Raw genomic sequence first — 12,788 nt, 5'->3', positions numbered from 1 at the left:
TTAATTTAGTTTCATGATACAACACACAGTAGAACTCAGTTATTTGAAGGGTGCTTCAAAATCTGCTCTTTATTAAGACAGTGGCTTTATGTCCTTATTAAAAGTCAATATAATGTTCCGATAAATTGTATCAGTTGGGTCTTATGATCAAAGGAAGTGCCAGAATTACAGTGTGTATCCAGCACTCTGCAGGGTGTATCTTTTTAACTGTCTTGGGTACAAGTTTTTTTATAAAAGAAACCACACTATATAAGGAATGAAGAATAATTTAGTTATGCACATAAAGATGAAAGACGTACACAGACTAAAGAAGTGAGAATGGATTACTGATTTACAGAGGCACTTTGACCTGTTATACAGAGCTCATGAACCCTTGATTATAACTCTTTAAAGAGACGATGTTAGCAACTACTTTGCTGGTTGAGTTTTAGTCTCTGGTGTTTCGAGCTTGTAGATAATAATTGGGACATTCAAGATCCCTTGTTACTAAGAACCAGATTTTCAAAGCGATTTAAGCACCTAAAAATGCCAGCAGGTGCCAAGTGGAATTTTCAAGAGCACCTAAGCAGACTAGGCATCTAACACCCATTTAAATCAATGTGAATTAGGCACCTAGCCTATTTTTGGGCACTTATGAAAATCCCACTAGGCACCTCTCTGCATCTTTAGATGCCCAAGTATCTTTGAAAATCTGGCCCTAAGAGCAAGGGCTTTGTCTAAGTGTGCTTAGCCAAGTTGTATTGTGTAGTGAGATGTGTACCAGTATTCTACCAAGTTATTTCCATCCAGCCCAGTGTTGGATGTATGTCAGTGGTGTGTGTGTGTGTGTGTACTTTAGAATGCAAGGCATTGTAGAAGCATTAAATATTATGTTGATTGTTTATTTAATGGTTATAACAACTTATTTTCATGAATGTAAGTGGTTATTTGTTGTTTTTTTTCCTTTCCTGTCTGGCACTCATTGCATTTTGCTTCATTTTCCAGGTAGCAAAAACTTAGGGTTTGTCCACTAATCTTTTTCTTTTTAAAAGATGACCTGAGGATTATTTAAAAAAAAAAAATTGGACTTTTCCTTCCTTGTGATGTATGAAGAAGATCCGGAAGGGTTTGAGAGGCTTTTATTTCTGTTTGTTTTTCACTGTAGAAATATCAGTACTATCAAATCTGGTCTTCCCTAGTTGTGTTGAACGATAACGGGAAGCTATAAAGGATACTTAGGGTGAGATCTTAACCCCACGAAGAGGTGAATGTGGTTTTTTCCGTGTGATCGATATTGAGGCTAAGGACCATGAGGCTGTTCTAGCTTATGCTGAGGGACTACCCTCACATACAGTGCTTCGCAGACTTTGGATGGAGCTGAGAATCAGAACCCCTGGGGCAGGTTCTCCACCATGCCCGAGTTCCACTAGGACAATAGGGGACGGGGCGGGGGGACTGTATGGAGCCAATTGTGGCTTCCTGATCCTCAACTATGCTTCCCCTGAACAAATTAGAGCTTCATAGGAACAGCTGCAGTTGATGCCACTGGAACAAGGCCCCCATCTTAAATCAATGGAAATTTGGGCATAGCGGAGTTGTGCTCTGCTACTTCCCCCTTCTTCCTGAAATACCCCTGATATGCCACCTCCTCTTTCTTCTTACACCAGGGACTGGGGAAGAGCTGGCACAGGATGGGTTAGAGCTAATTCTGTTCCAGCTTTCCACTGGCCTATTGTTTATCTGCACAGGGGAAATTCTCCACTGAGTGTCTCTGTCCAATTAATACTACTTATGCATCACAAAGTAGCTTTAACAGTGGTGTTTTCTCCCTGGACACTGCTCTGTCTGTTTAATATGTTTTCAAAGCAGTGCCTTCAAGCCAACTTTAGCCAGGAAGAGAAAACAAGGCTTATTTAAAAAAAATCCCCCAGTAAAGGCTTTGAGAATTTAAACCTACTTCCAAGGAAGTTTGTCTAGAGTATCGTATCTAATGATCAATCAGGAACTCTGTGCCAAATGCTTCAGGGATGTTGTACAGAATCTATTTAAGCCTAGACATAACCAATATTTCTCCAGAAAGTTAATATAATAAAAGTTCTGTTGAATGTGTGCAAAAGTCCTTTGGATGTATTGAAAGCTAATCAGTGTACTGTTAGCAGAGAACAAAGCAAGCCTAATGAAGATGAAAGATTTGGGAAGTGTATTTTTTTTTTTCTTTTAGCATGTTGCTCCTGTTGATTGGGTACAGTGTTAATGAGTTGGATATCAAATGAAATGGAAACTGCTTTGTGTTTGAATGATCTCCTTTCATTCTTTGTCTGTCAGTGTTTCCATTAGAAATCCCGTTTTTAACCCAGCCATTAAAATGCTTCTTGAGTTGAAATTTGGCAACTTTGTTTTTTTCCCTGGATAGACATTTTAAATGTTTTTTTCCTTCGAAACAAAATTTGGTTAAAATCAGTATGGCTTTTTATCTTCCCCTTAATTAGGGAGCATCTCCAAATAGCCTTTTCAGGCACTTTGTATTTCCCGGTTTTTAAAAGCAACTTACTTTCTAAATGTGAAAATTTCAAGCCACTCATCTGCAATATAAGCTGAAATATGTAAATTGCTAGATGTAAAATATATCTTATGACACAGAGATGAAGGAAAATGGCAAGAAAATATTAACGAGACATTAATATAGCCAACAATATGTCCTTAGCAGAGGATTCAAGATGATTCACACCCTTAGGAAACTCAAAAACTTTATTTTGACTACAGTAAGTGTGATGAACCTCCAGTGGTCAATGGGGGATAGAGCTTGGAACCTTCAGCACTAGGTCTTTTACCATTTGATCTAATAGAGTAGCTCCCTTAACTGGTGGTAATAGCAGGCTCTTATCCTTTCTATGGACAAGCTCCTAAAGGTAAAATACAACATGTTTGGGCACAGTATTACATGCTCCTCTAAGCAAATGAAATGTGAAGGAAGATGCTCATGTGGGTAAGGCACTGGGCTGGAATTCAGGAGTTCAAGTCCTGGCTCTGCAACTGACTTCCCGTGTGGTCTTGGGAAAGTCACTTAAAAGCACTGTCTCTGACTCAGTTCCCCATTTGTGAAATGGGACTAATAATGCCTTCTGTCTTTCACTCTTGGTCTGTCTTACCTATTTAGATTGTAAGCTTTTCGGGGTAGGACGACCTTTTACTAAGTGTTTGTAACAGTGCCTAATACAGCAGCCCTGATCTCATCTGGGGCCACAGGGTGCTCCCACAATATGAATGATAGGTCATCTCATGGGCCACCACTTTGTGAAAGTTTCTACCAGCGCACACTGTCAATAGGTGTTGAGCATGGGAACTTCAGCATCAACATCAGATCTTTTCAACTGGAGCGAAGCTCTTATCCTTTACATGGACTAGCCGCTAGAGTGAGACATCTCACACTTAGCCAGCATGTTACATAAGACATACACGGGTCACAGTCTAAGTACGTAACACTCTGCAGATGACAGTATTTACTAGTACTGTCTAGATTTAAAAGAAGGTATTACAATTCTGTACACTGTGAATCCCTCTTATTGTAGATGCTGAGCTAGAGAATTCTGTTTCATTGAAACTCCTTTTTAATTGTTCGATCCTGTGAGGTGCTGAGAGCCTTCAGATGGTGCTAAGCACCCTCTCTTCCTTGGATTTCCATTCAGTAACCACTCTCAAAGCTCTCGTCCCCTTGCAGTTTCAGCTCCCTGGTGAACTAGAATCAGTCACAAACTGTTCCAATGAATTACACGGTGCAAATTGCAGTTACAATTACCAGCGTGCACATGCTCGTAGGACCATATTCTGGAGGAAAACTCTCACAATGCCTATTGACGTCAGTGTGAGCTGTGTGCGCACACGTGCATCAAGGCAGAATATAGCTCATCGTGCTGTTTTATGAAAGAAATGAAACAGCTGTACTTCATCCACTCCATGAGAATCTGGTGGTTAGAGGTGGGCTGGTTGTTGTGCAGAGCTGGGTCTGATGAATCTGTGACTGCTTAACTACATGCAAAATCTCCCCCATATGCGTGCATCGCATCCACACTGATTCTGCTAGCTCTGAGTCTGCAGGAGTTGCTGCAGAGTGCGGCTTTCCTTATGACTGCTTAGTTAACCCTCTTTATTCGGGTATGGCACAGGAACCAGGATATGCCCTTATAAGATGATTGCTGTATAGTTACTTGTGCATTTGCTGGGTCAGTCTTTAGGTATGGAACTGAAGTGGCACAAAGCTTGCCACATAATGAAACACATTTTCTAGTCTTTCTCTTAATTGATCTTCAATAATTAGAGGTCTGAAGCCCAGACTATTATTTTGTGGTACTTTTTTATTTATTTATTTTCTCGCATAAGCTAAAAATGCCCAAGTCTGAAATTGTTGAAATACAAGCTGTGGAGGCCTAGTATGGTTGAGTTGTTCTGCATTACAAAAGGAGCTGTTGGAAACATACTGTATCTACTTCAAAAAAGTAGCACACAATGAAGCTGTTTAAATAATGATTTATACAGTCCCGCTGATCTGAGCTATGTAATTCACAATGCATGGCAATCATACTATATATTGTCTGCATACTTCTTGTGCTGGCTGTTTTGTTGAAATACAGTTCTGTATGCTAAAGTAACACTGCAACTGTAACAGCTCCATTGACCTGAAAATGCCTGAAGGATGATTTAGCTCAACTAGGGCCCATTTTAGTTCTGTTTTCGTATTTACAGTCTAAATATCTGCAGAGAAATTCTGGATTTCTACAATAATGGAGGGAATTTTTTACTAGCATTCTATTTGCGATTCTATTGTTTGCTAGGCTGTTTGAGGGACCCTGAAAGTGTATTTTATAAATCGGGGAAAGGAATGGATTTGAAGCATTAAGACTTGATCCTAACAGAACTTTGTGGTGGTTATTATGGCTTTTGTGGTAGTACGAAGAATACTGTAATTAAAGATGCACCTCAGATTTTTTTTTGTCTTCTGTTTTCATTTGATCAGTTCAAAATTGAATTATTCTGGAAAGTTTGAGCATAATCTGTTTAATCATTTTTAACAAAGCAAGTGGGGAAAATATTTTACTAGTTTTTATTGTTTTTATAAAAAAAAGCCTAATTTTTCTGTGCAGAAGTAACTCAAAAATGGCAAAATTGAAGGCCCCAGTCCTGCAGTGTGATCTGCCCAAGCAGACTGCTAGCCCCATGGAGAGCCCCATAGACATCAACAAGGCTATGCAGATTAATGTTAGCTGAAGAATTTGCTCTGTATTTAAAGTTTTCTCTGATTCCTCTAGTACCAAAACTAAAAGTTGAGCCAGTTTGCTTTTCTTTGTGTGTGTTATCAACAGAACTGTTAACTAAGTTCTGATTGTAGGATCAAATTCTGCCCCCAGTTACATCTGTGCACTTCTGTTGAAGACAGTGGAGTTTGCATAGGTGTAACAGTGCAGAATATGGCCTGAGAACATTTATTGCTCCTGATGGTGGACCAAGCGGGAAGAACCCATCATGACCTCGAGAATCAAGTTGCGTTTTTGGAACTGGCACTTAAATTAATCTTATTTAAGTTGTTTGTTTCAAGCTCCTTGGGGCAGGGACCATCTTTTTGTTTTGTGCTTGTACAGCACCTAGCCCAATGGAGTCCTGGTTCATGACTGGGTTCCTAGTGGCTGTCACAATACAAATAATAAATAATAGTAATAACATTTGATTTGGCGTAAATGCGAGAAAACTTAAAAAAAAAAATCTATGGTCATGCTGTCTGGTGTGGCTCACCACTGAGAGTACCATCCTCAGGACAGACTGTCAAAAAACAATGCACAAACTCCAAATTGGTTGTGTGTTCTATACTTAGATTTCATCAACCACGTAGCAAATGTGAACACCTAAAGCACTGTCACAGCCTTAACATGGAGTCACAGATGATCCTCTTGGGCACCCTGGTCTATCTTGCTGCCCCGGCAAGCTTGCCTTTTGTGACGGATGGTCCCTTACACCAAATGTCACCTCAATATTCAGGTTACTCACAGTCCTAAAGGACCAGTCACTTACTCCAGGTCAGTGGTACTTCAGATCTCAAACCAAAGGTAGTGCTTGTGGCCAATCCTGTAAACTAAAGGTTTATTAACTAGGAAAAATAAATTAGTTATTTACAAGGTTAAAGCAGGTAAACATACACACACAAATGAGTTACGGCCAGGTTTCAAAAGGTAATAGAAGCTGTTATAACATGCCAACTCTGTATGTTTAGGCTAACTCAAGCGAAACAGCTGAGGACCACTTGTTCATGCTTAGAAATCTTCACCCCTCAGAGTTCAAGCAGCAGAGGAATAAAGAAGAACAGGAGTACTTGTGGCACCTTAGAGACTAACAAATTTATTAGAGCATAAGCTTTCGTGGACTACAGCCCACTTCTTCGGATGCATATAGAATGGAACATATATTGAGGAGATATATATATACACACATGTCTCTAAGGTGCCACAAGTACTCCTGTTCTTCTTTTTGCGGCTACAGACTAACACGGCTGCTACTCTGAAACCTGTCATTATGCAGAGGAATAAAGTTTCTTCTGGTCAGGCATTTTTATTCCCTTCCCCCACCATTCGAGCTGTGATGGGACGAGGGCTTGTGCATATAGCCTCTTCAGAGGTGTGGGAAAGCAATCAACAAAGTCTTTTGTCCCCTGGTGTTCCACAATGCCTTGTCTGGTGTCTATAGGCATTCTTGTGTTGGGGAGGAGATGACCCCTCTTGTGGTAAACTAATATTTCACACCTGGCCATGCTTCTCCCCTGACTGTAGGGGGTTTACAGTCTTAGGAAGCATTTTTATAGTTACAGAGCAAACACTTAAATATTTATTGTAACGTGGGATACAGATATAAGTAAGAGTAATACATGCAGCATCCTACAAGTATTTTATGAAGTCTTAACACATGTTCAAATACATGCTAGAGTTATAAAAAATACTAACACACAGGTGAGTCAGACTGGTTTCCAGGTATGCATTTGTCAGTGTTCAGTGAGGCCTAGGGGCTTGGCATGAGCTGGCACCTGGTCTGCCACCATCACACCTATAACAGCACAGGGTCATTTTGAATAAGTCTCTTATATTTAGTTGTTTGGCTGTTCAGTTGACTCTTTCATTCTTATAAGAATGGTCATAGTGGGTCAGACCAATGGTCCACCTACCCTAGTATTCTGTGTTCCAACAATGGCCAGTACTTGAGCTTCATGGGGAGTGTACTGAACAGGGAAATTTGGAGAGATTCACCCCATCTTCCCCTCCCGGCTCCTGGCAGTCAAAGACTTATGATTGCCTCAAGCATGAGGTTACATCGCTGATTGTCTTGGCTAATAGCCATTGATGGCATGAGGTGCCTGAATCAACAATTATCCTCCATGAACTTATCCAGTTCTTTTTTTGAACCCAGTTATACCTTTGGTCATCACAACATTCCCTGGCAATGAGTTCCGCAGGTTAATTGTGTGTTGTATGAAAAAGTATTTCCCCTCCCTTTGTATTGAACTTGCTACCTATTAAAGTCATCCTGTCCCCTCTGGTTTTTATATTGTGGAAAAGGTGAAATAACCCTCATGATTTTATAGACCTCTATCACATACCCTCTTAATTGTCTCTTTTGTAAACTGAACACCCTAATCTTTTTAGTCTCTCCTTGTATGGAAGCCATTCCATGCCTTTGATCATCTTTGTTGCCCCTTTTCTGAATCTTTTCCAGTTCCACTATATCTTTTTTGAAATGGGGCAGCCAGAACTGGCCACTGTATGCCAGGTGTGGGTGCATCATAGATTTATATAGTGGCATTATAATATTTTCTGTCCCTCTCCTAATAGTTCCTGGAATTCTGTTAGCTTTTTTGACTGCTGCTGCGCACTGAATGGAAATTTTCAGAGGACTATCCATGATCTTTCTTGAGTGGTATCAGCTAATTTAGAACCCATTGTTATATATGTGTAGATGCAATTATTTTTTCCAATGTACATTACTTTGCGCTTATCAATGCTGAATTTCATCTGCCATTTTGTTGCCCAATGACCCAGTTTTTTGATATCCTACAGTAATTCTTTGCAGTCAGCTTTGGACTTAGCTATCTTGAATAATTTTGTATTGTTTGCAAACTTTGCCACTTCATTGTCTGACCCTTTTCCAGATCATTAATGAATATGCTGAACAGCACAGATCCCTGGGGGATTCCACTGTTTACCTCTTCCCATTGTGAAAACTGACCATTTATTCCTACCCTTTGTTTCCTATCTTTTAACCAGTTACTGATCCACAAGAGGATCTTCCCTGTTATCCCATGATTACTTAGTTTCCTTTAGAGCCTTTGGCGAGAGACTTTGTCAAAGGCTTTCTGAAAATCCAAGAATGCTATATCAGCTGGATCACCCTTGTCTACATGCTTGTTGACACCCTCAGAGAATTCTAACAGATTGGTGAGGCATGATTTCCCTTTACAAAAGCTATGTTGTCTCTTTCCCAACACATTGTGTTCATCTATGAGTCTGATAATTCTGTTCTTCACTATAGTTTCTACCAATATGCCTAGTACTGAAGTTAGGCTTACTGGCCTGTAATTGCCAGGATCACCTTGGGAGCCCCTTTTAAAAAATTGGGGTTACCTTAGCTATCTTCTAGTCATCTGGTCCAGAGGCTTGTTTTAGTGATAGGTTATGTACTACCATTAGTAGTTCTGCGATTTCATATTTGAGTTCCAAATTTTACAGGATGCCTTTTTGCCCCTAACTGCCTCCATTACTCTGCTGCTTAACCAGGGTGCTATTCTTTTGGTCCTCTGTCTGTCTTTTCTAATTTGGGTTATACATTTAGTCTGAGCCTCTATTATGGTGCATTTGAGTAATCACCATGCTGCTTGCAAGCTTTTAATCCTTGTGATAGCTCCTCTTAATTTCTGTCTAACAAGCATCCTCATTGAGCTCCCCTTTTTAAAGTTAAATGTTACCATGGTGGGTTTTTTATCACCTCTACAAGGATGTTAATTTTAATGATCTAATAGTTGCTATTATCGAGCAGTTCAGCTATGGTCACCTCTTGGACCAGCTCCTGTGCTCCACTGAGGACTAAATAAAGAATTGCCTCTCTGCTTGTAGGTTCCAGGGCTAGCTGTAGCAACAAGCAGTCATTTATGGGATCTAGAAATTTTACCTCTGCATCCTTTCTTGAAGTGACACGTACCCAGTCAATATGGAGATCATTTAAATCCTCCATTATTATTGAGCTTTCTGCTTTTGTAGCCTCGCTACCCTCCTGTAGCATTTCACAGTCTCCATCACCATCCTGGTCAAGTGGTCAGTAGTATTTTCCTTCTACTGTACTCTTATTGTTCAAGCATGGAATTTCTAGCTATAGAGATTCTATGTTACAGTTTGTTTCATTTAATATTTTATCTTATTTGACTCTGTGCTTTCTTTTACATATACTCCCCCACCAGTGTGACCAACTTTGACAGTCCTGTATATTTTGTACCCTGGTATTACCATGTCCCATTGATTATCCTCATTCTCCCATTCCTTTTTATGTGTAACAGAGCTATCTGGGAGTTCTAGTTGGGACGTTATGGGGAGCAAGAGCTTGAGACAGGATTTAGAGTGGGCATCATAGCAGAAAGAAAACAAGCTGTTAAAACAGACTTTCAAGCCTGTCATGCTGGCTAAAGGAAATACCGAAGTCAGACAGAGCAGCAGAGCAGTTATTTGGTCAGTAATCTTACTGTGATATCATACCATAGGTAGTTTTCTAGGAGTTTCCAAAATAGTATTGGTTAGCACTTTCCTCTCCCTCTCAGGCCTGTGCACTAGGATGTATGGCACAAGGGGAGCCTGGCTTTACAGGGGGAAGGATATGAAAAACATAGTATCAATAAAATGTTTAAGAACTCAGTAAAAACATTTCTACAGTAGTTTTCTGTGAAATATTTGGCATATGCAGAAATCATGATGGTGTGGTATAAAACGGTTTTACTGACACTTAATTTGGGTTGACCTATTAAGTTACACGTGGCTTCACCACTTTGGTAATTTTGGGTATATCTACACTGGAAAACGCGCCCCCCCCCCCCCCCACACCAGCCTGTGGCATTGAGTCTCTGCACTGGGCCTACAGACTTGTGCTTGTGCTATGGCACTAAAAATAGCAGTGTACATGTTCTCACGTGGAGTGGAGTTCTGACTCTGAGACCCACCTCCCTTGCTGAGTTTCAGAGCCCAAACTCCAGCCTGAGCAGGGATGTCTATGCTGCTATTTTGAGTGCTGTTGCCTGAGCCAAAGTCTGTACACCTGGATTCTGAGATTTTCTGCCATGGATGTGGTGGTTTTTTGCAGTGTAGATGTACCCTTGGCTACCTCAGTCGTATGCCAGTAAAACCATTATACATACTTATAACCTTCATACATGCGTGCCCACACTGCTCATGCTTAAAACTGACTTGTTTAGATAACTATGTAATGTCATCTCAGTATTTGCAATGTTTCATCGGTATTTTTAATACTGGGGAATGCTGCAAATACTGAGGTAGAATTGTTTCATTATCTTTCTTGAAAGTTTTTATGTGCAACCATTGTGTGTAGGTGTTTGTCTGGATTTATGTCTACCTACATAAACGATCATCTCCTTGCCTATGTCCTCCAATGCCAAAAGTTAAATTGTATTAAATGCTGTTAAACAATAATACTTTGTGTTTATTATTGTGTAGCATCTTTCACCCAAGCATCTCGCACCACTTCACAATAGTTTAATGCATTAAGCTTCACAACCCCACTACGATGTAAGTAAGCATTATCATCTCCAGTAATAATAGCTAAACTGAGTCCCCCCAGCAATTAAACACTGTCCACTTGACTGTCTTCAGTGCAAAAGAGTGTGTGTTTAGTGTGCTCTCTCTCTTTGTAAAATTTTAGTTTTACCTCTGTGTAGTTAGTCAAGGGCAACCCCAGGTAGGAGGTGAAGTGTTGAGTTTGACTGGCTACATTGAGATAAAAATTACCCGTGCCTTGTCTAGACTAAAATTTTACACAGTTAGCTCTATCTTGATGAAAAATCACCCCCTTTTTTTTTTTTTGCAGTGAAGATGTAGCCAGTGGAACTGAACCCTGGAATTTTGATTTGCAGATGCTGGCTTTAACCGCTGAGCCAATGTACATAATAGGTGACTGAGCAAAAATAGGATACTTGCCGAGTATAAAATCAGTGTAAAAATAATGAAACAAAGTTATAATGAATGCTTTTTTTTTTTTTTTTTTTCAGCTTAATCCACACTATCCAGATGGGAATACTGAAGGAAAGGTCATGGTAAGTGGAATGTTTTCTTTAAATGTACTGCAGGATATTTTGTTGTATTATCAATCTAATATAAAGTATCAGCCCCGGGTGCAAGGGATATTTTTGTTTTACTTACATATAAAACACACATTATTCAGACTCTTGGTGTCTCATTGTAGCCCATCAGGGTACTGGGAGGTGTAATTCATTAATGTTCGTAAAGTGCTTTGAAATCTTTGGGTGGAAAGTCCTATAGAACTGCGAAGTGGTGGTGGTGGTGGTATTTGCCTATTCACCTTTTCCTATAAGGCCAAAACATTTTCAATTCTCCGTAAAGCAGGAGAAGGAAAGGGAAAAAGAAGAGGGTCACAGAGTATTGAAAAGGTTATAGCAGCACTTCTGATTACCATAGCCTCTATTAGAGTAGATTTCCTGCTGCTTTGAATTCTGCTACCACCAAGCTTGGGCTCTCTCATCTACTGTAGAAACAAAAGCACAACTAAGAACTATTTGTTAGGAAAAGTTTTCTCTTACTTAATAAAAATGTGTTTGGTTTCAGGTGGCAAATGGAACACTGACACCTCTATACTAGATTGGGGACTGAGTTGTTCAGGGATTGGTAACGGGCTAGGGTGTCTTTCATGTCTAAGTTACTTGGTTGAAGCCGGTGTCATATCGGCATGTACCAGCTGGTAATTGGTATTAACCAGTTGATATTGCCTGGTGGTTGCATATGTGACATTAATTGGTTGTCTTAATTCTTCTCAAAGTAGACAGATTTCCACATTGCCCTTTAGCACTGGGCTCTTCAGCAAAGAGACCAAGGACAAAATAAACTTGGTTATTTGTTGAGTTCTGAATCTGTGCTTAGAGCTGTACAGGTCATAGAGCAGACAAAGTCTCGGTCCAAAAGGAGCTGACAGCCTAAGGTCTGACTCTCAAACATTTAATCCAGTGCATGACACGTACTGCAAAGTCAGTGGGGCTTTTCATAGCAATAAGTGTTACTCCCAAATGTATGTGTTTGCAGGGTTGGACCCTTATAAAGAAGCTTATAAGCTAATACATGGAGCAATGAGACTGAGCTACCCTAGCATCCCTAGAGATTTTCTTCAGATCACAGTAAAGGCACAATAGAGTGTGTAAACGCTTTGGCTTACAGATCCTACCCCATCCAAAGCAGAGCATATAGACGCCGTGGGTATGTCTACACTACAATCAAAAACCTGTGGCTGACCGTGCCAGCTGAGCTAAGGGGCTGTTTAATGAAGTGTAGACACTCGGGCTGGTGTCTGGGCTCTAGGATTGGCAGGGTAGGAGGGTCCCAGGGCTTGGGCTGCTGCTCAAGCCCGAACATCCACACCGCAGTTAAACAGCCCCTTAGCCCAAGCTCTGTGAACCTGAGTCAGTTGACACGGGCCAGCTGCAGGTTTTTAATTGCAGTGTAGACATACCCTCTGTGGCCTAGTCTTGCCTAGGATTTAAAGATGTGATAGAT

At 40.4% G+C, this 12,788-nt stretch overlaps 1 protein-coding gene across 4 annotated transcripts in view; it reads left to right on the top strand.

Moving 5' to 3' along the window:
- The window catches only part of ITPR2 (inositol 1,4,5-trisphosphate receptor type 2), a 341,154-nt gene that overhangs the window by 88,768 nt on the left and 239,598 nt on the right, over window positions 1-12,788 (top strand). For all 4 annotated transcript variants that reach the window (XM_034782924.1, XM_034782916.1, XM_034782942.1 and 1 more), the window contains exon 10: window positions 11,276-11,320. In XM_034782924.1, coding sequence (XP_034638815.1) covers window positions 11,276-11,320 — 45 coding nt within the window. The remainder of the gene's footprint in view (window positions 1-11,275; window positions 11,321-12,788) is intronic.

Source organism: Trachemys scripta, chromosome 1, assembly GCF_013100865.1.
Source record: "Trachemys scripta elegans isolate TJP31775 chromosome 1, CAS_Tse_1.0, whole genome shotgun sequence".
NCBI lineage: Eukaryota > Metazoa > Chordata > Testudines > Emydidae > Trachemys > Trachemys scripta.
This window is presented reverse-complemented; position numbering and strand designations above follow the sequence as displayed.